This window comes from Thamnophis sirtalis, unplaced genomic scaffold (assembly GCF_051295495.1).
Source record: "Thamnophis sirtalis isolate CommonGarterSnake01/CBP01778 unplaced genomic scaffold, rThaSir2_p1.2 scaffold_7, whole genome shotgun sequence".
NCBI lineage: Eukaryota > Metazoa > Chordata > Lepidosauria > Squamata > Natricidae > Thamnophis > Thamnophis sirtalis.
Window position 1 is genome coordinate 73,437,861 of NW_028261387.1, and position 26,194 is coordinate 73,464,054.

At 37.1% G+C, this 26,194-nt stretch overlaps 1 protein-coding gene across 2 annotated transcripts in view; it reads left to right on the forward strand.

Moving 5' to 3' along the window:
* Nucleotides 1-26,194, forward strand: part of RIMS4 (regulating synaptic membrane exocytosis 4) — a 96,492-nt gene that overhangs the window by 39,620 nt on the left and 30,678 nt on the right. The window contains exon 2 of one of the 2 annotated variants that reach the window (XM_087720401.1): nucleotides 22,388-22,529. In XM_087720401.1, coding sequence (XP_087576527.1) covers nucleotides 22,388-22,529 — 142 coding nt within the window. The remainder of the gene's footprint in view (nucleotides 1-22,387; nucleotides 22,530-26,194) is intronic. The other variant, XM_087720402.1, reaches the window with a different exon arrangement.

A 26,194-nucleotide genomic window follows, 5' to 3' on the forward strand; every position in this document is an offset into this window, starting at 1 on the left:
GCCAGGAATTCGGAGGCAGCTGATTTTTTGCTGCCTTCACCAGTAGGCTCCTCCCAGGAAGTCCTGAAAATTATACTTTCATTGACGTAGGCTTAAATGATTGTTAGTGGGATTTTTTGGTGGTGGTTATTTTGCAGTTACATCACATGGTTGACTAATATACAGGTTATGATCAACTATTATTCTAAGATATTTTGTATAAGTGGTGCAACCAAACCAGATATGCCTTATTCTGGGTTTTTTTTCTTCATTTGATCTATGTTTCCATGAATTATTTCTCAATTGCGTCAATTAATCTTTGTTCCATTATTCCCAGCTCTGCCTTAGCTGTCAAGTTCAAATTTTATTTCTGTCTTCTAAGATATTCTATTATTTATTTCCTCAGTATCATATCAGCTGCAGTTTGATAAACATACTCTTCACTTTCTCATTCAAGCCATCCATAAATGTGGCAGAATGATGGACCAAGATGCTTGTGGCTCCCATTGTAAACCTAATTCTAGTGTGAAGAACTGCTCATAAGCACTCTAAACATGGTTTTTCAGCTTTTGTTCTCATTTTCAACTTCATCTTAAAAAGTTTATCCTTTATTCTCCATCACTATTGATTCAACACATATGTTGAAAAATGTTCTGATTAATAGAAGAGCCACACTTTACATGTTGAACGTTCAAAGAGTAGAAGAACAGTCTTTGCAACTTTTCAAGCTAGCAGAATTTTCATTCAGTTGTCAGGAGAGGTGGTATTCAGCAGGTTCTGACCAGTTCTGGAGAACCAGTAGTGGAAATCTTGAGTAGTTCGGAGAACTGGTAAATAACACCTCTGACTGGCCCCGCCCCATCTATTCTCTGCCTCCCAAGTCCTAGCTGATTGGGAGGAAATGGGGATTTTGAAGTATCCTTCCTCTGCCATGCCACCATGCCACACGCACCAAGCCAAGCGCACCAAGCCATGCCCACAGAACCGGTAGTAAAAAAAATTGAATCCCACCACAGGTTGTCAGGTTATCCGGCTCTTAGTTAACTAGTTTACAAATCAGGCTGTCAGTTTGCTAATCACTTTTTGGTCTAATACTTCGCTGAAGATATATTTCCTCCATAGCACTTCTATCAAGGAAATTACTCATTTAAAGAATGACATTTTTTGAATAAATCTATACTGAGTTTTGATCATTAATGCATTGTTTTCAAGCTCCCTATAATCCTTATTTTTCTCTAGTCTGAATGCAGGGACATTTATCTTCCTCAAACCATCTGAATTTCCATCTGAAACTTTAGGATTTCTCAAAAATAATAAGAGTTTCAGCCAGGCCATCAGCAATTTCTTTCAGACCCTACAATGCAATTTGACTAGCTTCAGAGAATCAATATAATTAATTAATTTAACTATATCTCAGTCCAAAATGATTTCTCTGACTGTATCTCAGGCATCTATGTTGCTATTCCATCTTATCTCATCATAGTTATTTTTAATAGCAGGGAATTGGTGGCTGGTATGTCTCAAGTTATTATCACTGTTGTTTGTCGGGGTTGGTGAGTTGCATAATTTTTTGTATTCCTCTGATTTCACTCTTTTTAGCTACCTTTATTTTCCTTATTTCTATTCTGCCTTTTTCCACCTTTTGATTCATCCACGTTTCTTAAGGGTTGTTTTTTTTGCAAACTGACTATATCATCATTTTATCTTTGATATTCATAAAAACACTTGACACCTTGATATGACTCTATTTTTCCTGACCTATAGTTATTAAGAAAAACTTTTCACGTGGAGCTATATTTTCCCTATAGGGATGTTTTACAAATTTTACAAACTATTATTCTCTGTAACCATTATAAGTGAACTATAAGGAGAACTCACTGCATCATCCTCAATTTAGTACCTCCAGTTTTATTATAGCCAGCACTGGAAGCCCTAAAGAAAGGCTGCTCCAGAGACTGGTTTTATTTAAAAAAGACAAAAGACAAACATGTATTGATTTTGAACATGATTTATAGCACCATTTTCCCTCAATGTCTATGAGTAATGTATCTACATAATTCAAATATTCTAGATACATCTTTCTACAGATAATATACCTTGCATCTGTCAGAAAGTCTTTTAAAATGAATTAACAAAATATCTCTGTCATTTAGAGTCAGGCTCAATATAAGTATGGGCAAAAATCTTTGCTGATCTTTCCTATTTTCAGATGGGAAAGATTTAACAGGTTGAGATATAAATGGGTCACTTATTTGCTCTCCACTCCTTCATAGTTTGCCTGTTTGTGTTCTTGTCAGAAGCACCTACAAAGCTAACCAGAGGTTGCTTCTGGATTGAAAGGATTTGCTGGTGACAACACCGTTGCCCAGGGGACAACAAATTGCCAGAAGTAATGCAATCTTCATGTCTCCCTCATAGTTTGTCAATGACCTGTTTAGCAAGCTGAATTATATTTGATGATGTCATTCATTTCTATTGCATAAATGTTGAGAAATTGGTGATATACTGTGCATTTAAAGCACCAAGCCATTTTCTGGTGCAAATTTGGTGGATTTAATCAGCATGTGATACTGAATGGTGTAATTAACAAGGTATGTAACACCAACTTGGAAACAGATAGAGGTGAAAATAAAAAGTATTTGAAAAGGACAAAGTGGAGGTTAATGATGCATGATTAATGCCAGGCAAAATTGTTCACTAAGCTATTGTGATTTAATGATGCCTGCTCAGATGCACAAAGAAATCTTCACATGGTTCATGACTTTCCTATCTTGGATCTTAAAGAATGCATGGACAAAAGCAGCACTAGTAGCTTTCTTGAGCCAGAGGACAGTAAAAGTCATTACAAAGCTACTTAGTGTTTCCATTAGGAGAAGATAAATGCAACTCCAGGTTGAACTGTGGCGTCCTTGATTCTCTCTGAGCTTGGTTGTTTGTTTGCAGATGTTTCCTTACTGACTAGGCAACATCATCAGTGCTAGTGAGGGGTTTGCTCTCTATTACATACAGTACCTTGCCCTGCCAGTATTGGTGAAGGTCAGTGGCGGGTTTCAAAGTTTTTTAGAACCTCTTCTGTAAGTATGGCCTGCTTTGTGGGAGTGGCTTGCCGACCATGTGACTGGGTGGGTGTGGCCAACTTGTAAAATGTGGTGAAACTCACTTAACAACGCTCTTGCTTAGCAACCAAAATGTTGGCTCAGAAACTCTGGCATTTGAAGCACGCAAGTCTTAAAGCTGTCGAGTTACAAGACCCTTGCACCCCTAACCCTTTAGAGAAAAAAAAAACCAGGGGTGTTCAAACTTGACAGCTTTAAGACTTGTGGACTTCAACTCTCAGAATTCCTCCTCTCGCTCTTCATCTTGATGATCTGTGGACGGGCGGCGGCGGCGGCGGGGGAGCCGGAACCGGTTCTAAACGGCACTGAAGATTTGTGGAACCTCTTCTATAGAAGAGGTTAGAACTGGCAGGAACCCACCCGTGGTGAAGGGTGTAGTTTTCTCCTTGGTAGTTCATTGATTAGGCTATTGTTTTTTTTTGAAGAGGTTACCTTGTTAAGTAATGAAAAATCTTGAAGCAAACAACCAAGGAGCAAAATCTCCAATTATGCATTGTCTCTGTTAGCTGGTTCATGAGATGAATCAGGAAATCTCTGAATCCAATTCTACGGCTTCTGCCATAACAAGTTTCCACCATTCAGTGCTAGGCTATTTGTCTTTTCATCCAATATCTATGGAGATTCTCAGTTATTCAGATCATGGTTGTCCCAAAAGTGGTTGTCCTCCCCCGCCCCCCCCCCAAAAAGGCAAATGTAATTTGTTTTTCCTTGAAGACGTTTCACTTCTCCTCCAAGAAGCTTTTTGGGTCAGAGCTGAAGAAGCTTCTTGGATGAGAAATGAAATTAAAGCTAAGAGAGGTTGAATATTTTAACAATACAGTCTGAAACGTGCTTCTAAATTAATAATGAAGTACAAGTATTTTCTACTTCCAGCCAGTTATTTAGTGACTGTTCAAAGTTTATAAAATGGAGAGAGGAAGGGGAAGTAGAGAAGAGAAGGATGATAGAGGGAAGAAAGGAGGTAGGGAGGATGAGGAGAGAGGGAGAAGAAAATGATGGCTAAGGTACAAATATGGTGTATGGAGAGCAGAAAAGCCAATAATCATTTTTGGGGATTGATGGTAAGATGAATTGATGTAAATATTTAATAATACAAAAGAATGTTGGTTATGAAAATAAACAAAAATAAAAAACTTTATTTTTAAAAAAGTGACTGGTCTTCACACCTACAGCCATTGCAGCATCTCCATGGTCACATGATCAATATTCAGGCGCTTCGCAAGCAGCATGTATTTACAATGTTTGCAGCATCCCAGGTTCATTTGTTCCAATTGTGATCTTCCCCACTGGTTTCCAACAAGCAAAGTCAATGAGGGAAGTAGGATCCATTTAATGACTAAGTGGTTCACTTAACTGCAGTGATTTCCTTAACAACCATGTGAAAAATAAGTTGTAAAATCAGGTGCAACTCACTTAATAAACACCTTGTTTAATAACAGAAGTTTGGATCCCAATTATGGTCATAAGTTAAGAGTGCCCTGTGTACTCATGAGATATAAAAAGATTTTAGAATGGCCTTTACAGTCCCCAGACTTGAATATTATTTGGACTCTGTGGGAAGATCCTAAGTTGCAGTTTATGCAAGGAGACCTAAGAATATTTCTGAACTAGAAGAGTTCTGTGGGGAAAAGGGTACAAAATATAACATAGGTAAGGACAGAAAAGTTCTTGGCTGACTATGGAAAATACTTGGAAGCTGTTATTTTTGCTATAGGAATATTCGGAATGAAAGTCTAATCGTAACCTGAGATATTTGCACCTGCTGTATTCAAAGTTTTCCTATTCTGAATCCGTAAAGAACTGCCATAAATAAATATTCATTCAAGTTTGGTGAAAGATGTTGCATTTAACATTTTTGCCATGCAGGAGAAGCTTCTATTTTCTTAGGGAATCATTAAAGCATGCAGCTTGATTAGAGGAGCCTAAACATTTGCATGCAACTGTACAATAGTTCATATCATGCAATTAAAATACTGGAAAAAACTAATTGGTTTAGCATTAGTCCTAAAACAACATTCCTGACGACAACAAAGAAGATCCACTACTGACTTGTTCTATAAATGTACGTTGATGTCTTGAAAAAGTATTTGAAGTTATGGAATATATATAATACAGAAAATATACTACTTTGTGTATTTCAGTTCTAAGCCATCTAGGTTTTAAAGGAAAAACATAAGATTCTAATAAATACATACAGGCATTTGAGGGGGGGGGGGAAACACCATAGTATTTTAACTGCTTTTTAAAAAACTTTAAACAAAATCTTAGAGGCATTAAAATGCAACATTGTGTAACTGTAATACTCAAATTGCACCAAATCTAATAAATATAAGAGTTCCTAATGATTTACACTGGTGTAAAAGTCTGCCTTGTTACATTAAAGAATTGTTAATTTTTTTCTTATTTTTTGTCTATAGAATGTCATTATTACTCTTACTTTAATGATGGAGGCCAAAAGTGTTATTTCAATCCCAGTTTAATATTTCCTAGATTGGCAATTTATAGCCAATCAATAAAAAGCAATCGGTTCCTACATTGGTTAGTTATTGGCTTATGCACTTTTAGGTTTTTGCCTGACTTAGTAAATTACTTTCTGCTCAATAATTCATTGCCCTCTAACCGTTTATTGTCATTTTGATTTATTAACGTGTTTGGCTGTCCTTGTACTGGGGGTGAAACAGAGTCTTACTGTGGTCACATTTTGCAAATTCACAGCCTTTCTTATAAGAACACCATGCTATTTGTGGCTAAGAGAGCCTGCAATATGCCATGTGATCTGAAAAAGGGGAAAGCCACAATTTTCAATAAGTGGCAAAGAAATTTGGAATTCTCCCACCAATAGATTTTTAATTGGACATCTCAGGCCACAGACGGTAGGTTGAATGAACAGAATCCATTTTGTCTATTGGATTGACGATGAACTTTTCTCTCTTGGGGAAAGCTGCTTACAATGAGGAATGTTAAGCAACTAGTTGCAAATGATAGGGGTAGGACAAGGGGACTTCCTTGTTGTTGTTTTCAATAACAAGGCATGCCGTTGATAGTTTTTACTTTTTTGAAATAAAGAAGCTACAATAAGGATTCTGATAGCAAGAATCTGATGAGAATTGGTTCAAAGTGGCTAAAGACAAGAACTATTCAGAATGTTAAACGTTAATAACCTGAAAACTCATTATAATGCGGAAAACACACCTCCTGAATATGCAATTAGACATTAACAAGATCATGCTAACAATATTGTGAGATGCTATGAACTGTTACACCATAGATATATAGTTACTGAGCATGTTCACTAGATGCATGATGACTCAAATGATACTGGCCCACTGAAGAATGCATTCCAAACCCAACGTGTTTGAACTGTGTATATAAAGTAATTTCTCCCTTTTCTACGGGTTTCTACCTTGTATCCGTGGGGTAGACTTATTTATGCATAAATAGATATTATTATTCATTTCTAGCTCGGATGCTATTTTGACAAAGGTGTACCAGACTAAGTACCTTGCTGTGGTTTACAACTAACACAATAAGGATCTCGCTCCTCCCATTGCTCTCTGTTTGAGGCAGTGTTGCTCATAGATACCCCGTCTCTAGTTTAGAAATAGGTGCTTGTGGAGGAATGATGCCCAGTATCTGACATAAATCTCCAGAGTGAACTTTTTTTTACAGCTCTCATGTGCAGCATATTTGAAAATTAGGATAAATGCAATGTCAGAAATAAATTGCTGTTTTTACTTCACATCTATAGCTGTTGCAAAACACAGATAGGAGAAATGCAATGACTGAACCAAAAAGTTGCATTTACCCACTTTTTTTTTGTTCAATTCAGGTCAATACAATTGCCATGACCTGTTTCACATGTAATGTTGATTCATGGGGAAAGTGCACTGAACAAAACAATCCAACAAAATGTCTGTGAGATAAGACTGTTCATAGACTACCATTACATAAGTTTTATCCTATACTCATATTAGTACAATCCTCCATTTGAAGTGATGTCTGAATTAGCCTGTATCTTTGGGTGTGCAACCTCTAAAGAGAAAGGAGGTAGCACCATATGAAATATGTACACTGAATTTATACAAAGAATGCTCTTGACCACATTTGGCCAGCTGAGATCGTTCATTCTCTATTTCCCTCTTGTGTTTCCTAACTTCTAAAACAAGTGTCAAACTCTAATGCAGTTGTTCCCTCTAATGCAGTGGGTCCCCCCTATGGGGCCCATGCCCCAAAGGGGGCAATTTGATTTTTAATGGGGGCAATTTGAACCTTGTTTAAACCAAGCTAATGGCCTTTTAGACTTCCTTCACAAGAGTAGAGTTCACTTTTTGAATGTATGTCATGGGGGGGGGGGCGCATCAGGATTGTAGAGATACTTAGGTGGGGCATGGCCAAAAGAAGGTTGGGAACCACTTGGTTTAAAATATGTGGAGGTGATACCAACTCATTTCAGAATCCAGTGGTGTGGCTGATAAAGTTTGGCTGAGCACAGTTTTGCTCAGTCTCTTTGCTATTCCCTAATTACTTCCAAAGTCAGAAGGTATTGTGCATAATAAAGAAGAAAGTGGAAGAAATTATTTGTATTAACTCAGAATTATATATTATTTAATGAATATTTTACCTTCTGTTAATATACACTGTTCTGTTAATGTGTATACAATGTACACATTTGTCTGGAATCTGAGTAGATAGCACATATTACCAATTTATGTTATTTTTTTTCTTATTATTTTCTGGAATACTATTTTCTTTTCTCCTCCCCCCCCCCCTTATTGCATCTATCTTCTTTCCTTACTTCCTTTTTTTAGCTCCTCCTGAGATGTTAAGGCTATGAGTATATTTAAATATTAAAAATGGCCTTCCTACTTGGCAATTCTTATATCTGTCATGCTGCAGTCAATCTGACATGTGATTCTCTAATTGATTATGGCTTTGACTTGGTGGAATTTTCGTGCCAAAACTGAATGTGCTGCCTTACATGTTAATGAACGGCAAGAATTATGTTGCAGAAATTGCTCTTGCAATTCAGCGTCTGTTTATGAAGAATGATTAATTTGCTCCACACAAGCTGCAACATGCGCTAGCAGCAGCATTAGGGTAGATGGATAGCAGAAAATATTTAAAATGGCATACAGCTCCTATTTTGTTTAACAAGTATGATTCACTGCTATGTTGTTTTGGAATATAAAGAGGGAAATCTCATACTTCATAGTAAGAGGAAAAAGTATCCTTCTGCCGCGTTTTCCCTTTAGTCTGGATGCAACAAGAGGGAAAGGATTGGCTAACATGCTTCAACATAGAGAAAATCTAAATAAGTTGCACGTGGAATATGATTAAGCTTTGAATACATCTTAGATAGAACAGAAAGGCATTTGAAAACCAAGTAGGGGATTATGTGATTTCTCAAAGAACAAAATGCAGAGATTAAATAGTTCAAATGCCAATAAAAGAGCTTCATTTAGAGCTAACCAAATAATATTCTGAAATAGAAAAAAATGAGTCCAATCATAATTTAACATTACAGATAGTCCTCATTTAGTGATTACAATTGGAACCACCAATTAAGACAAGTGAAATGGTTGCTAAGTGAAACTGTGCTTATGAACTTATTTCAGCTTTCCTTTGCTTTACTGACCTGCAAAAGTCATAAATTTGAGGATTAATTGCGAATTTACTTTTTTATTACTGTCATAAATGTGAATGGATATAGTTGCTAAATGAGGACACTTAACTGTAGTGTTGTTGTTTAATGTAATAATACCATGAAAGGCAGGATACTCATTACTGCTCAAGATTGTATAAAGACAGTTCAGAAAACTGCTATCTATACTTTTTTAAACAAGACAGAAATCCTGTTCATGGAGCTTATAATAGCAAGGGGGTGGGGGGAAATCAGCATCCTCTCCTGGCACAGCATGGTATCTGCACTCAGAGACTTGTGACTCATGCAAAAAATCAGGGTTTAAAAAATTATGGCTAGAACATATCAATCCATCTTCTGTGCAAGAACAATGGTTTGACTTAATCAGGATTAGTTAAACCGACCACAATACTTTGGTTCATTTTTCAGACTAAGTTATGATTATGAGTTCAGAAAGATTGTGTTTCATGTAACATGCCAAATCAAATCATATAATGGCTTTGTTTGTGTTGGGTATATAGATGTAGCCTCTTTTATGTTAGGACTACTTCTACACTTTATTTTAGTGCGTTACAATAATAAAAACTGAAACAGTCTAATGGTTATTATAACAGATGTTCATTAAAAGAAAAAGTCAGTGTGTCTTCACTCAGTTTTGGTTTGCAGTTTTCTCTTGCTCTGGCTAAGCTGGTTTCAGCTCAGACATTTTATGGCCTCTTATGAGTCAAGTCAGTCACATTTGCATTTATGGAAATGTTCTGCACAGAATCCACGTCGTCTTGCCAGAGGTCTGCCAGACTACATAGAACAAATTGCAATAGTTTATGATCTGGCATTATCAACTGGATGCTACAAAAGGAATATTATGAATGCAAAATCCTACCTTGGCCAATAGGCTATTAGTGAACTTTACACAAGTCATAATCTCTCTTGTATGCTCCTGCAATTGCATAACCATAAAAGATACGAATAATTGACACAATAATTGAAATTTGTCTCTTGGCAGAGATAATTTTTAAAAATTTGAGTGGGTAATTTTTCTTCCTACGTTCTTTAAAATTATAGTCTGGCTTGGTGATGTTTTACTAATAGTAAAAATGCAGCACATTACTAACAACATAACAAAATCCCATTGAGTGTAGTGGTTAAAGGCATCAGATTGGAAACGAGGAGACTCAGTTCCAGGCCTGTCTTAGGATGGATCAGTCCTCCTTAAGCCTAGGAAAAAAGCAATGGCAAGCCACATCTGAAATTTTTTGCCAATGAAACTTCATGGACTTATCAAGCAGTCTCCAATACTCAAGACTGACTTGAAGGCATACAGACACACACAAAATCAGCTTGATTCTTTAATTGCAGTAGAAATTCTGCTCCAAAAGAATATATAGTTATTTTATTAGTTAATTTACCAACTAATTTTATTGTGATTTACCATTGCTGTTTTGTTAATTTTCTTTGTTTGTAACGCGCTGAAATATGCGCAAAGCAGAAAATGTGCTTCTAGTTCAGAAGTTTCTTGTTTGAGCAGCATAAAAGACACAAGAGAAGTAACCACCGTCTGAGCTAAATTAGGTATTACAAGGACCCAACTTCTAAATCTGAATCAATTGTGCACAAAATTGCATTTTAGAACCAAGTCAGGGACAGCTGAAAAATAAACAACAAAATACTGTGAGATACAACAAGTGCATACCATCTCATTTTCAATCCATTTATCTATAATGCAAGTTAAAGACAGATTTGTGCTCTTAAGCAATGTTTACTTTTATGTCCATATGTGTAACTTTTTGCAACCAAAGGTTATGCTTTTTGCGCACATCAAGAGGTACAATCCAAAATATGAGTGGGACCCAAGGAAACTGTGCTAAGTGATAACAAAAATTATATAGCATTTAATTTTGATCAAGATGTAATTAAGCTTTAATTAAATTAAATATATTTTAAATGATTAAGTGATTATAATTATTTCCATGCATTTAAGAAATTTATGTCATATTAAAACTAAAGATTTTGGGAATGCTGTTAGGAATACAGTCAAGGTTTCTGATCTATCTCTGCTCTAAAGAACACACCTGGTTAATTCCTAAGAAGAAATACCCTGAAGTGAAAATGATATTGTAGGCTAATGAGTTTTTCTCCATGCCATGTAGTAACTATGTATGATATTCCTGAACACCAAATTAAGTACAAGTAAAATTATGCATTCTTAACAGCAATACGCCAATTTCTCTGAATTGCAGGTATTGTCAGCACTGAATCAGTTGTATGATAAATTATTATTGCATTTTCTCTGGGCCAATGGAGTTTTGGTGCTTCCACTGGATAACTGCTGGCAGCCCCAGAGTGTAGCTGAATTGGTACAGAACCACAACACAATTACAGTGCCTGTCACAAGAAAGTTCATGTGGCTCCAGATTTTCAGGCAGAAAATTTGTTGTGCTGCATATTAAATTAATTTTCTTTGTTGACAGCATCCGCCCTTCACAGAAATGAAGAAAAATCCAATGTATGTTAGATTCCCAAAAGCTCCTCAGTTAATTATGAAAACCTGTAAACACGAATAATGACAAAAAGATGACAAGAATAAAGCAAGCAAGCTGCATCTCTGGCACAGCATCAAAATAATTTACAGGGCCTTAAATAATCCAGTCTCTCCATACAGGCTGACCTTGTTTTAATCACAGTTTATTGCAGATTGTTTCCAGTGCACTCTATAAATCTGTCCCCATGAAATCTATTTCAGTAGCGATGGCAAAATGAAAATTCCCCTTTCCCCTCCCTTGAGACTGCATGCTGATACGTGACAAATGAGTTTCACGAGATTATATTTAGGCACAGGTATGACATGCTTCCTTCCCATACTGCAAGCACTTGTGATGAGAAGCCTGAAGCTATTCCTGTTTTCAGAAAAAGCAGGATGGATTTAGTTTTAAGGGTTGATTGCTTTCAGGCTTGACTAATAACAGGACGTTCTCTTTCTGGGGTCAGATTTTGTTGTGGTGATCCATGGTTAGGCTTTGGCATAATAAGGCAGCAAATGCCTGGCAGGGGAGTGGTGGGGTAGGCAAGAGGAAAAGCTCTGCTTTGTCACTGGATCTGTCCTGTTATCATTCAGCTCATCTGTTGCATTCAGATGCAACAGAAAGGGCACAGTGTTACCTGCGCTAGAGGAAAATTCAGCTAATTTTGGGACAAAATCTCTTGCGCCAGCAAGAAACTTGTGACTTCCCCTGAAAAAGGCAAGAAAAGATGATCTTTTCATATGGTGCAGAAAGCTCTCTACATTCCAGCAAGTACTATTATAACTGTTGTGGTTGTCTCTGCTTGCGATTTTGATTATCTGTTGTCAACCCTGAAGCTGGCCTAACTGGAGCCATTTTCTTTTCTGTAGCTTTCCTCTAAGGAGATTTCTCTTCACATTCCTTCAGGGCTGACACAGCCTGTCGCTAAGGGACAGGGAGGTGTGTGTGTGTAGCAATAGCAATAGCAGTTAGACTTATATACTGCTTCATAGGGCTTTCAGCCCTCTCTAAGCGGTTTACAGAGTCAGCATATTGCCCCCAACAATCCGGGTCCTCATTTTACCCACCTCAGAAGGATGGAAGGCTGAGTCAACCTTGAGCCGGTGAGATTTGAACAGCCGAACTGCAGAACTGCAGTCAGCTGAAGTAGCCTGCAGTGCTGCACTCTAACCACTGCGCCACCTCGGCTCTAAGAGTAGAGATAACTGGGGTGCGGTAGCCAAAATAAAATTCTTTCCCCTGGGAATCAAGGATGTTCATGCAGGTGTTCGAAAGGTGGAGACTGAAGTAACCTAGCAACTGGACTATATGCTGTTTGGACCATGTGACTGTATTACTTGGAACCCTGACATCTGTTTGCTTTCAGGCCAAGTTTATGGTGCTGCACTTCAAGCTTTAGAGTGTCTTTATTCTCAGGAGCTATTACATATCATTAGCTGAATTTCACTTATTGGCTTAAGCCGGAGGATTACCTAAAAGTGACCATTTTCAAGTTCAAGTCCTTTTATTTTATTTGCATACCAAGTTCATTTCTATATATCATCTTCTTCCCAGCACACAAGGTCAAGGAATGTGATCAGAAGCTTTCTGTTGTGCTAGAAAGATAGCAACCCCCCACAATTTGACTACAAATTGGGACAATTGCATACTGCTTATTTTTTTCTTCTCTGTCTGAATTTAATTAACTCCCTATCAAAAAGTCTTTTGTGCCTAATGCTCATATGAACACATTTGCACATTCAGGTCAGAATATTTCTCTGTTCCTTTTCTACAGTGGATTCAGTTAGTCTGGAAACAGTCAGGAATTTAATTCTCTGCAATGATTTCCATAAAATATAGAACTGCCTCCATCCAGACTTTAAATTATTTTCTCCTACGTTTGGAGTTGGTTGTGAGCTCTCCCAATTCGGCTTTCATGGAGAAATTGTCTTTCTTTGGCTGTTTTAATTGGCAATGTTGTTGTGATACTATTTGGATTCACGCAGTGCAAAACTTCTTAAGAACTCATTCTATGGATTGCTTTAATTTGTATTCCTGCACCAAGCAGGATATTGAAGTCAATAGCATAAATGGCCCGTTCCATTTTTGTTTCTCCTGGAAAAATAGCATGGATATGTTCTAATATACTAAACACATTTTAGTAAAGGCATTGGCTTCACCTGAGTTCAGACAATTAAGATGATTACAGACTACAGAAACAACATTATGATATCCAGTCTAACAGATCAGTTTTATCAGGTTTGAAAAACCACATTGTGTTGGGACTTGTGTCACCCCCTGTCCACAGATTGTGATCTCTGGAATCAAAACTTAAGTAATTGTTCAGAATCTAATGCAGGGTGGGGAATGATGGTCCTTTTATGAGTTGTGGGCTTCAACTCCCAGAATTTCTGAGCTAGTCATAATGGAGTCATCATTCCCCCACCTCTGATCTAACGGGTTGTTGGTTTTTGAACACAAGTAATAAAAGTAAGCATCCTGATATATTCAGGTTGAGCAATTGTACACTTGGAAATTATTTCATTAATGGTCAGTTGCCAGACCACAGCTGAAGGTCTTAGGAGACTAAAATGTCATACCAGTGATTTTGAACATTTGAGATTAGACTTGTTCAGATGCCTAGAACAATAAAAGGTGCGTTTTAATATAGTCATTTCCCCAATGAGTTTTTTCTCCCCTATACCCAGGGAATTCTGGGCATATGGGATTATTTAGTCATTCTTTCTGATTTTGGCATTTGACTCTTTTCATGAAAAGGTATCTTTGTGTAGGTGGATCTTTTTGGTGTGTTCACAAGGTCATTTCCTGGAACCAGGTTCCAAGATAAACAGGAAGAATTCATTAATAGTTTTTATTTCTTCTATTTTACAAAATGCAGACAGTCAGAAACATTACCATGACTCAAGTTCCAGACTACTCCATCTGGGTGACTGAGAATCTTCATTTACATTATAGCCCTGGTCTATGCGTTGTTTTTTTAAATGAGGCAAGTTGCCTTTTAGATATGGGAAACTTTGGTAATTTTTAATGCTGTTTTCTAAAGTCTTGTTTAACCTTTCATATGAGAACATTTAAAAAAAAAAAAAAAGATTGCCATACGAAAAGGTCAGTCCAAAGATAATGAAACTGTACAGAATTCAAAAGATTAGTTCTGCCCCAGAGAGGCATCTGGATAGGATGAGGGACAGTCATCTCAGCTGAGTTCTCCTTAGTCTGGCAATAACCTCTGTTCCTTCTTCCTTGCCATTAGAGGAAAATGGTCTTCATTTAGCTACTTCTTCTTTTTTTAACTTCCTATCTACTCTGCAACTCTGATTTTCTTTTGTAGTCTCCCTTCCAAATATTAACTGGACCAATCTTGTTTAGCTTTTGGAAGTTAGTCAAGGTCACTTATTTATTGAACTGGGCTTCTTAAAAATAAAGACTCTTAAATGGCTGTCAATGACACGTTAGCTCTTCTTACATACTCAGTCACATAAGCTGCATCGACTACATTGTTTTTTCATTAAACCTCAGGGGCATCTCATTAGAACTGAAAGCAATTTCAGAATGCATAAAGAATTCATTGTCATGGGATATAGAAATGGCCAAACTGGCTTAGGTGGAATGAACATAAATCCTAATTATTCAGTTTAAAATGAAGCATTACATCTGACATCAATGGATTGCAGTTCCTGCATCAGAAGTGGAAGACTGTGATCTGCCTTTGTGGGATACACACACACACAAACACACATACAAGCACACAGTTCTGCTTCAATAGAGGCTTTTTGTTGTTGCTGTTCCTTTGACTTTAGTCATTGACTTTGGCTTCTCTCTACTAAAGAGTAAGCTTTTTTGTTCATTCTCCTTCCTTCCTTGTCAAATTTACAAAATATATCCTTGTTTGCTCCTGGTACACCAATCCACAGGGGTTAAACATACTAATACAAGAAAATGAAAACCTGCATAAAATACCCGGTGAAAACAAATCATTTTGTGAACTTAGAGTGTGCAGCAGGATGTTAAGTATTCATGTCATTCAGCTAAGTTACTATTTTTATCACTTTTATTTTGAACAAAAGGTTTTTTTTTAATTCAGCAAAGAATGAATGTGTAATGAAATACCTCCTGGCAAATAATCCATTGGATTTCTGTTGTCTGCATGTGAATTAGAGAGAAAGAGAAAATTAAAATACATGCTATCAACAAAATCACATTGAACCAAGCTTCCTGAGACAAGAATCAAATTAAAGAATTGGAAGAAAAAAGGTGGCTGATCAGTACTAGAGGAGGCTCATCCTTGAAGTTCAGTAGATGACCTTGAGTCACTATCCTTGTCACAAGGAAAGCTGGAGAGAACATTGCTCACTGATTTTTGCTACTTGGAAGAAAAGTGACAGATGCAAATGCTCAAAATTTTGGACGTGACCTCTGAAAATAAAAACTGAACTTGTTAAAGAAGGAGGAACCTGTTGGGATTTAACAAAAAAGCTTTACATTCTTAATTCACTAAGAAGCTTTAGGGTATAATAATGTGGGCACTTTTATGCCGCCACATCAGAAGAAAGACATTAAAATCATTATAATGGTTATTTTTGTATATATATTTACAAGGCTTATCACATCTTTTTCAAAGTTTAAAAAATTAAATACATCTATTAATAAAGTGGGCATTTATGGCCAAGCAACTGATGAACCTGTTCAGTTTGCTCTGTAGGACCAACTATTGATTAAAACATCTACTGGAGCCCCTTCCTGTATTTATTTACTCTTAAATGGACCTCCAAACAAGAATGCCTCCGAACAAAACGTTCCCCTGTTAAAGTTCCTAGGTTTTTTAAAAAAATAAAAATAAAAATTGCAACTGGGCATAAGGGTGGTTTCTTAAAGTAGTCTATGAAAATAGATTTTTTTAAAAAAAAAATGGGAATGGTGACCTAAATGTGGATGAGAAAACTGGCTTTCTTGCCTATTTCTTAAAAATAGGCAGAAGACACAACCCACTGAAATAAGCTGAACTAGAAGACTATTAAATTATGGGTCTCAAGACATTTGGCTATTGCTGATGAGAACCCGAGTTGTTGCTGGTGCATTAATGAACTTTTGCAGAAAAAGAAATGTTGGCCATATTAATGCACAGTGTGCTTTAAAGCAAAACCAAAATTCTTGGAAGGTAAGGTTCTTTACACCATTTTTTTTCTTTGTGTTTCAATCTTGAATCAGTAGTATTTAATTTAACTGTGAGAAAAGGCACTTCTCAAGTGAACTTTTCTAAACTATTAAATAAATGTTATTTAGCCAGCAGTGTGAAGCAGCTGCCAAAAAAGCCAACACAGTTCTAGGCTGCATAAACAGAGGGATAAAATCAAGATCACGTGAAATGTTAATACCACTTTATAATGCCTTAGTAAGGCCACACTTGGAATACTGCATTCAGTTTTGGTCGCCACGATGTAGAAAAGATGTGGAGACTCTAGAAAGAGTGCAGAGAAGAGCAACAAAGATGATTAGGAGACTGGAGACTAAAACATATGAAGAACGGTTGCAGGAACTGGGTATGTCTAGTTTAATGAAAAGAAGGACTAAGGGAGACATGATAGCAGTGTTCCAATATCTCAGGGGTTGCCACAAAGAAGAGGGAGTCAAACTATTCTCCAAAGCACTTGAGGGTAGATTAGAAGCAATGGGTAGAAACTGATCAAGGAGAGAAGCAACTTAAAACTGAGGAGAAATTTCCTGACTGTTAGAACAATTAATAAGTGAAATAACTTGCCTCCAGAAGTTGTGAATGCTCCAACACTGGAAGTCTTTAAGAAGATGTTGGATAGCCATTTGTCTGAAACGGTATAGGGTTTCCTGCCTAGGCAGGGGGTTGGACTAGAAGACCTCCAAGGTCCCTTCCAACTCTGCTATTGTATTGTTATTTAGTAATATGGGAATAAAAGCCACGTATGGATCTGATAAAAACTGATGATCACAGCAAATGTAATTTATAACCAGAAAGGTCTAAAAGGGGAGGTGAAAAATGCCTTTTGGATAAAAAGAAGAAATTACTTATTAAGGCACAAATGTAAAATAAAACAAAACTTTGGTCAACTTATATATATCTTTCTCATATAATTTGGGCTGAAGTAAGTCTATGTGTTCACATATATTCTCCCAAATATTCATGTATGTTATTTCAGTAATTTATACACTTGCAATGTAAAAATAATCATTTTAAATTTGTTATTAGAATTTTTGGATACAGTAAAAGCATAAAAATTATACTTTAAGACGAGTAAGTAAATAAGTAAATAAGAAAAAAAGAAAATAAAGGGAAGAAATAAAAAATAAAAATAGAATTATAACTTCCGCCCTTTAGTTATTCACTTATTCTTTCTATTCCTTTTTTTTTGTCAACAAAAAGTTCATACAAAGTTTCCAATCTTAAAAAAAAATCTTCTGTAAGCTTCATCAATTTTATAATCCAGTCTTCTTTTGTGATGCAATATTAATTTCCGGTATTTATTTTCTAGTTCAATGTCCATAAAACTCAGTAGAAATTTCTGATTTCATCATAATGTTAATCTGCAATATCTTTTGGATATGGATTTGCTCCCAAAATTCCTCTGCTTTTTCACCAATAGCAATAGCAATAGCAATAGCAGTTAGACTTATATACCGCTTCATAGGGCTTTCAGCCCTCTCTAAGCGGTTTACAGAGTCAGCATATCGCCCCCACAATCTGGGTCCTCATTTCACCCACCTTGGAAGGATGGAAGGCTGAGTCAACCTTGAGCCGGTGAGATTAGAACCGCTGAACTGCAGATAACTGCAGATAACAGTCAGCTGAAGTGGCCTGCAGTACTGCACCCAAACCACTGCGCCACCTCCGCTCCAGTCTACAATGCATGATAAAAGGTCCCCTCTTCATTTTCACACTTCCAACACTGATTTGATATTTCTTTGTACATTTTTGACAGCTTGACCAGTGTCATATATCTATGATACATCATTTTATTTTTTTAAAAATCCTCTTACTTTGTGATACAGTGCAAATTTAACACTACTTTCTTACATTTTTCCCATGTATTCATATTTATAACTAGCATTTGCAGCCTGAAGTAAATGTGCTCTGGATGGCATTACAATTAGGTTGCTTGAAAACTGTACTAAGCATTGTTCATCAATAGTTATTCATCACATTGAAGTGGTATCAAGTGATATGCCACAAGGATCCATCCTGGGTTCTCTTCAGCATTTTTATTAATGACCTAGATCAATAGGAAGAGAAAATGCTTATCAAATTTGCAGATGTTACAAAATTGGGTGGCATCACTAATATTATAAGATAGAAATACAATTAAATGACCGTGATATGATATGGAAGGATGGGTTGAAGATAAGAATAAATTGGCAACAGAGTAATGTAGAAAATTTCACTTAGAAGCAAAATTTAAATGTTAGGTGTAGGATCAGATAATAGGAGTTGTAGGATCAGATAACAGGCACTGTGAGAAAAATATTGGAATAGTAGTTAGTAGCAAATTGAATCTGAGCCAGCAATGTGAATTGGTGAAAAAGAAAGAAAGAAAGAAAGAAAGAAAGAGAAAGAAAGAAAGAAAGAAAGAAAGAAAGAAAGAAAGAAAGAAAAGATGGGAGGAAGGAAGAAAAAAGAAAGAAAGAAAAACAAAGAATGAATGAAAGAAAGAAATGCAGTCCTAGGTAGCATCATACACCAAGTATTATTTCCAGATCATGGGATGTAATCATTTCACTCTATTCTGCTTTGCTCAGATCTCACCTCAAGCACTGTGTTCAGTTCCCGACATGACATTTGAAAGATTCTGAGAAACTGGAACAGGTTTAGGAAAGATAAAGAAGATTGAAGGATCTGGGCAAATATAAAATTGAGAAAAGACAGCTGAGAGGGGATATTGTAGTATGCTTCAGTTACCAGAAAGGATTTCATATAGAAAGTAAAGATCTGTTTTCCATTATCCCAAAGTGCTGGATATGGAATAACAGATACATCTTAGAGAAAAGCACAAGTTCAACAACAGAACCAGTTACTCACAGTTGGGAAGCCTTCTTTTCCTTAGCTATGTTCAAAGAAAGGCTGGAGAGCCATCTGCTTGGCATGTTTAATTTGTATTTCTGAATTGAGAAAAAAATATTGCATGCATTGGGAGTAGTTCTGTTGTATTTAATTAATTTGATCAGGTCAAATTTAGCGGTTCTTCTCTTTACCCTGTTCCTACCCATTTTTTTAACCTAGTACCCTTTTGAAAATTCTCAGGGTGGTCTTAGCCACCCAAAAGTATACTCTGCTCCCTTGGCATAGAACTACTTAATGGGTTTAGAGTGAATGAGGATTTCACATCACTTAATCTTATTTAATCACTGCGTGACAGGAGCCTCTGATAAGGAGCAGCAAACAAGTTCCCAGAAGACTGGAATAAATAATCATTACTGATTCTAGTTTTAGATAAGTGGTGGCTTCATCTGTAATTACTGTTTGTAAGAACTCTCATGGTGGATAAATTGATATACAGTAAAGAAGAAAGACATTGACAGGCTTTGACTTTAGCAGAAGCTGAAATTAACGGATATATTAGTGGGTCAAAAATTCATTGTTTTGCCAACTATCACTCAGTGCCACTGTGTAAGACTTTTTTTTCTTGAACTGGTCATAGTTTGGTAAAATGGTTAATTATCTCACGAAAGCAGAGATGGTATTCTACCAGTTCGCCCAAACCAGTAGCGGAAATCTTTGGTGGCCCCGCCTGCCCATCCCAGCTGTATGGCACCCCATTTAGGCCATTTTTTTAACCAAAAAGTGCATGCACAGAAGACTTAGTGCATGCATGGAGGTCAGCGCACATGCTCAAATTTACGAACCGATAGGGAAGGTAAATAAATACCACCCCTGCACAAAAGCCTAATCTGAATACACTATTAAGTTAAGAAACAGGGAAAAATATTAAAATATGAACCACATTGCAAGACAGAAATAAAATACATAAAATACAGTGGCTGAAAAGGAATTGTTGCATAAATAATAACCTCCCTATCTTATTGGCTACATATGATTTTCATTACTCATAAAAGAAGATGTTTTTAAAAAATTTCCCAGGAATAGAAGCAACAGGTGTTCATAAAAATAAGTTGATAAATCCAATAGGTAGACAATAACTGATATCTCAGAGTATACTGAAAGAGACTGAAGGAAATTATACTCTTAACATATGGAAAGCTACTGGTTTTCTACCCTTTATCTTAAAATTCCCCATGATATTTATGAATTGGCAGGAGAGGGGACGACTTTCACTTGCCCGCTAAACTTTGTTGGCTCCAAATGTGAAAAATTAATTAAATTATTCATTATTCTCAAAGTCTTCATATGAAAGATTTCAAAAACTGGGCTTTTAGCTTGCAAACAATTGATGTTGCATCAGCTGGTTTTTGGTGTGGTGGCTCAATGGCTTAAAGACACTCAAGAAGGTCTGTGCTTCAATTCAAGTCCTAGCACCAGGAGATGGAGGGAGCTAATGTCACTTGCCTTGGCTTCTGCCAACCTAGCAGTTTGAAAGCATGCCAGTAGATAAATAGGTACCATTTTGGTGGGAAAATAATGCCACTTCATGCAGTAGTACAAATCCAACTGGTGCTGAACTTGCCCAAATGTGCCACCTGAAGGTGAGGCAACCTCAGTGGAGGAAGAAAGTCCTGAATGATGCTGCAGAAGGCTGTTAGCATTCTGAGTGCAGAGCTTGTTTGTCCCTTTTTGTACTCTTCTGGATATTGCACAAGCATGAAGTGAACAGACTAGCAATCTTAGGCAGCCAAATAACTGTACTCTGTATTAACATAGTAATATGCTGGCTAATGTATCATTGCCATATACTAAATGAATAAATAATGCATCAACTGGTAGCTCTGTATAACATTCATTTAATGGTTTGCCATGACAAGAGATGGTCTTTTCTCAGGAACAAATACCCGAGCCTTACCGCACACTCTTTTCTGGTTGCATCCAATAGTCCAATCTCTTCTTGATTGCACTTGATCAGCAATGTCTCATTATTTTAAATGGGTGGTTGCGCTATTAGCACTGAAAATGTCATTTTTCAGACAGAACTGGATTTTTAAATATAATAGACAAATATTATTTCAATACAATCTCAAGACAGAACCCAGAAAAAGTGTGAAAGAATAAGTGGGTCTAGTAATTTCAACTGAACCAGCATTTAGAGGAAAGACCAAGCCCACAAGTTTTGTTATTGGAGGATAAAGACAAAAAGGTTCTCCCTTTAATTTAATCTACAAAATCTGAAAAGTGTTATGGTAATACAGGTAGTCCTTGACTTACAACGGTGATTGTTCAAAGTTACTACGGCACTGATAAAAGTGACTTATGACCACTTTTCACACTTATAACCATTGCAACATGCCTATGGTCATGTCATCAAAATTCAGATGTTTGGCAACTGACTCATATTTATATCCCAGCGTCATATAGGACTATTGAGTCATTCTACCTTTTGCAGCCTTCTGACTAGCAAAGTAAATGGGGAAGTCAGATTCACTTAACATCTGTGTTACTAACTGAACCACTGTAGCAGTGGTGGGATTCACTTTTTTTACTACCACTTCTGTGGGCGTGGCTTGGTGGGCATGGCATGGCTTGGTGACCGTGCTGTGGCTTGGTGGGTGTGGCTTGGTTGGCATGGCAGGAGAAGGTTACTGCAAAATCCCCATTCCCTCACTGATCAGCTGGGACTTAGGAGGCAGGGAATAGATGGGGGTGGAGCCAGTCAGAAGTGATATTTACCGGTTCTCCGAATTACTCAAAATTTCCACTACCGGTTCTCAATTGTGGTAATAAGTGTAGGACCACCTGTATATCTGAAAGAGATCTTCTTAAAGTTAAATAATGTCTATGCTAGCTTTCAGATTTCAGAAATGTCGGATTTCTAAGTGTTGGTGTTTTAGGCATGCTGCTAATATTTAGTGTTTCATTACTGAATATTCTTCATCCAATGTCTAAATGCCTAATCTCTCTCTCTCTCTCTCTCTCTCTTTCTCTCTCTCTCTCTCCCTCCCTCCCTCCCTCCGTCTCTCCTTGCTTTCCCTTCCCCCCACTCTCTTCCTCTTTGCTTTAGAAGGAGATGGCCGGAAACTCAAAGGTGCTATCCAGCGAAGTACAGAAACTGGACTTGCTGTTGAAATGCCAAGTCGAACTATCCGGCAAGCCAGTCACGAATCCATTGAGGACAGTATGAACAGCTATGGATCAGAAGGAAAGTAAGTAGTAAGCAAAGAGACAAAGGAGCACAGGTTGAAAAACAAGTGGTTCCACACTCTCTGCAATTCATGCTTTTGATGGTTTTCCACCAATATATATGTAAAGGTGGACTTTCCTTTAGTTCATGTGTATCCCTTTATATTTGATTATATGAACTGCATGAATCAATTTAGCCCCAGTTTGGGGAGACCCTTTTTTGAATTCTTTATGGTTTTTGTTTGTTTTCATCAACTGGAATAATCATTTAATTGTTTACTTTATTTAAAAACATTTTTTTAAAAACATATCCAAGTGTTTTTTATCCAGACTTGTCCTTCTGGATGGTTTATAATGTTATCTTTAAACGACATGTGATATCTAAAAATCACATGTTCTGATAAACAAAGCCCTGAGAACAATCTAGTCACGTAGAGAAAGCAGTGAAATTTCATATATTAAAATCCTATTTTTAAGGATCAGGGTTGTATCTTGTCTGCTTTCCCTAACAATTATATTTCTTCTTTATTCATTATTGATATTCTCAGTTTTAGCAGCTGTGCCCTCTCGGTGTCTTTTTTTAATGAAAAATCAGCAATATGCTGAACTCTTTCCTCCCACAAGATCCACATCACTGTCGCTCAGAGCCATTCTGCCTCATAAAAATCTGGTGGCAATCTGGTTGAATCTTTTAAGATCAAAGAACATTGATAATTCCATGCGGGTGCCTGCCAAGTAATGCTTACATTACATAAACCACGTATCAATATCAAGCTGATCATATGCTTGGGTCCTCTTTTTTCTCCTTTTTTAAAGACAGGAACAATATTTCCCATTCCTTGATCCTCTGGAATTATCCCCATCTTTTGTGAGTTTCAGAGTTCATAGAACAGGACCCTGAGGTGGCATCCTTCAAGGTCTTTCAAGACTCTTGGATATAAATGAGTTGGTCCTGAGGCAGAGGTGGTATTCAGCAGGTTCTGACCAGTTCTGGAGAACTGGTAGCAGAAATTTTGAGTAGTTCGGAGAATTGGTAAATGCTACCTCTGACTGGTCCTGCCCCCATATATTCTCTGCCTCCCAAGTCTCAGCTGATCGGGAGGAAATGGGGATTTTGCAGTAACCTTCTCTTGGAGTGAGGTGGGAATGGAGATTTTACAGTATCCTTTCCCTGCCACGCCCACCAAGTCATGTCCACAGAATCTGTAGTAAAAAAATGAATCCCACCACTGTCCTGAGGGCATATTTATGGCAGCTTCCTGTCTCTTTGCGTATCTACTACTCTTTGCTTATATTTTCTTGTTGTTTCTACCTTGAGGTCCTGGAACATAGTTCCTTTTACAGGGCAAGACTGAAGCAAAGTGTATATTCCCATCACCTGTTAATATCCCTGTCAAGGTTCCAAGTACTACACTCTATTCAATAAGAACTCTGAGGCAGGCAATTCCTCAAATAACATTTTATTGGGATATATCAAATTGGCACATTCTCGGTGGAAAACCGGCTTTAAGTTCCCGTTGGTTTTATACCCAATTAAAACTAAAACGTAGTCACTCCCCCCTCCAGAGTCTCCAGTCACATGATCCAATCAGCATACAGTCCAGTTGCTAAGTAACCTCACTTTCCACCTTTTGAACACCTGCACCAACGTCCTTGATTAGCAGAAGAAAGAATTTTATTTAGGCTACAACACCTCAGCTACCTCTACACACACACCCCTCCCTGGCCATTCGCTCTAGGCTGTGTCAGCCCTGAAGCAGTGAAAAGAGAAACCTTCCTAGAGAAAGCTGCCACAAAGAAAATGGCCAGAGTTCAGCCAACTTCGGGGTTGACAGTCCCACTATATTATATGAGGAGCATTTACATTTTTTAAAATTTGCTTTAAAATTCCTTTTTAACCCCAAAGCACCCCTTTTGGGGATCTTTCAACCTAAGTTCCTTTGGCATGTTTGCCTTTCTGACTCTCTTTTTCCAGGTATGAGGCCCTTGCTGGTATTTCTGCTTGATGATTTCACCCATCTACCATTTTCTACACTTTTCTTTTAACTCTTAGCTTGGTCAAAAGCTCCTGCACATCCATAGCATTTTTAACCTGCCCCTTGCATTGCTTTCTTCTTACTGGAATGGTGATAATGATGTTGATTCATTTCTGGATCTGCAGAGGACACAATTTTCCTCTTCTTCCTCCTTTCTCCAATTGCTTTATAAAACTGCTCTTTATTGTATGTTCCATCCCCTTAGCAACAATCTCCTAGCACCAGTTTCTGGGACTAGTCCTCTTCCCAATGTTCCAATTTCTTGGACCACTTTGAACCAATGTCCCCCCATGTTGCAATTTCTCCCCTCAATTTGCTTTAAAACAGACACTTAAGCCAGTCAGTCTGTAGTTCTCTTGAACTCTTCTCCATTCCTTTTTTAAAATGGATGTTAACACTGGCCACTTTTCAGTTTTCCAATATAAAGAAGGGCATGTTGCCTGTTTTATTGAACAATTCAGAATTTTACATTCACATTTTTGAAGAATGTATAGTTGACTCTTATGTTGACCTGGTGATTTTCTTCAGTTTGTCAGTAAAATCTATGTTGTCTTCAGTTTGTCAGTAAAATCTAGGTTTTAGATCCTAGTTCACCTCATGGCAATATTTGCCTTTTTCCTCTTTCTTCCTGAAAAGACAGTTGCAAATAATTCATTCAACCTCCTCTGCACGTTCTTATTTAATTTTTGCCAACCCTTTCACTGTCTTATCATTCAGTATTTATCATTCACTGTCTTAGCATTCAGTATTTGGTCTGTCTCGCTAGTTAATTTCCTTCTAACTGATGTGTAGACAAGTGACTCAGTTAATTTTTGAAGGATGATTTAAAACTAAGAACCTTTACAGGATTGTTATTTTTCCTCATCATCATATTACACTCATCACTGTCATCAAGTTGCTTTGCTCTATGTAACTATAATACAACTTACATTCTCCATGAAAATGCCTCCAGCAAATGATTCTCCTGTGTAATTTTAATAATGCAGCTCTGCTCCTTGTCTGTATTACAAAACTGAGATGAACAGGAATGCATTTTTACGCCTTTGACAGTGCTAAAAGCTGTTTGCCACATGACAGCAGATCTTCCTTTTCAGATATTCTGACTTTTCCTCAGAAACAACAAACACCTTGCATCATCTCAGCAGCTTTATTGCAGAGTGTGCTGCTTTTGCTTTCCAGCTGTGATCAGAGGGGAGAAGGCAATAACAGTGCAATCCTAAAAATAGTATTGCATCTGAACAAAATATAAAGTTGCTCCCTTAATGGCATGCACCTGTGGTCTTGGCAGTAAAGTCAGAGGAGGAATGGAAGAATAAAAAATCTGCCTCATATTCTAGACCCTCTCTTGTATTGATCCACAAAGGATTCTTTTACATTATGCTGAAAATGTCACGTTTGGGGTATTTTTAAATAAACCAATGGGATGTGAGGATAATGGTGTGAATTCGTGCTTATCTGGAAACGCTCATTTTCATTCTTGATAGTTTGCTTCCCTGCGGGTTATATTTTCCTTAGTGTAAAATGTCAGTTGATGGACATTTATGCATCTGAAGTATTCATGTCATGGGATTAATAGCTATTAATACAACAGACAAAACGATGGCTCCATAAAACACGATAAAAGCAGAATTATTACCTTATATAATTCCTTA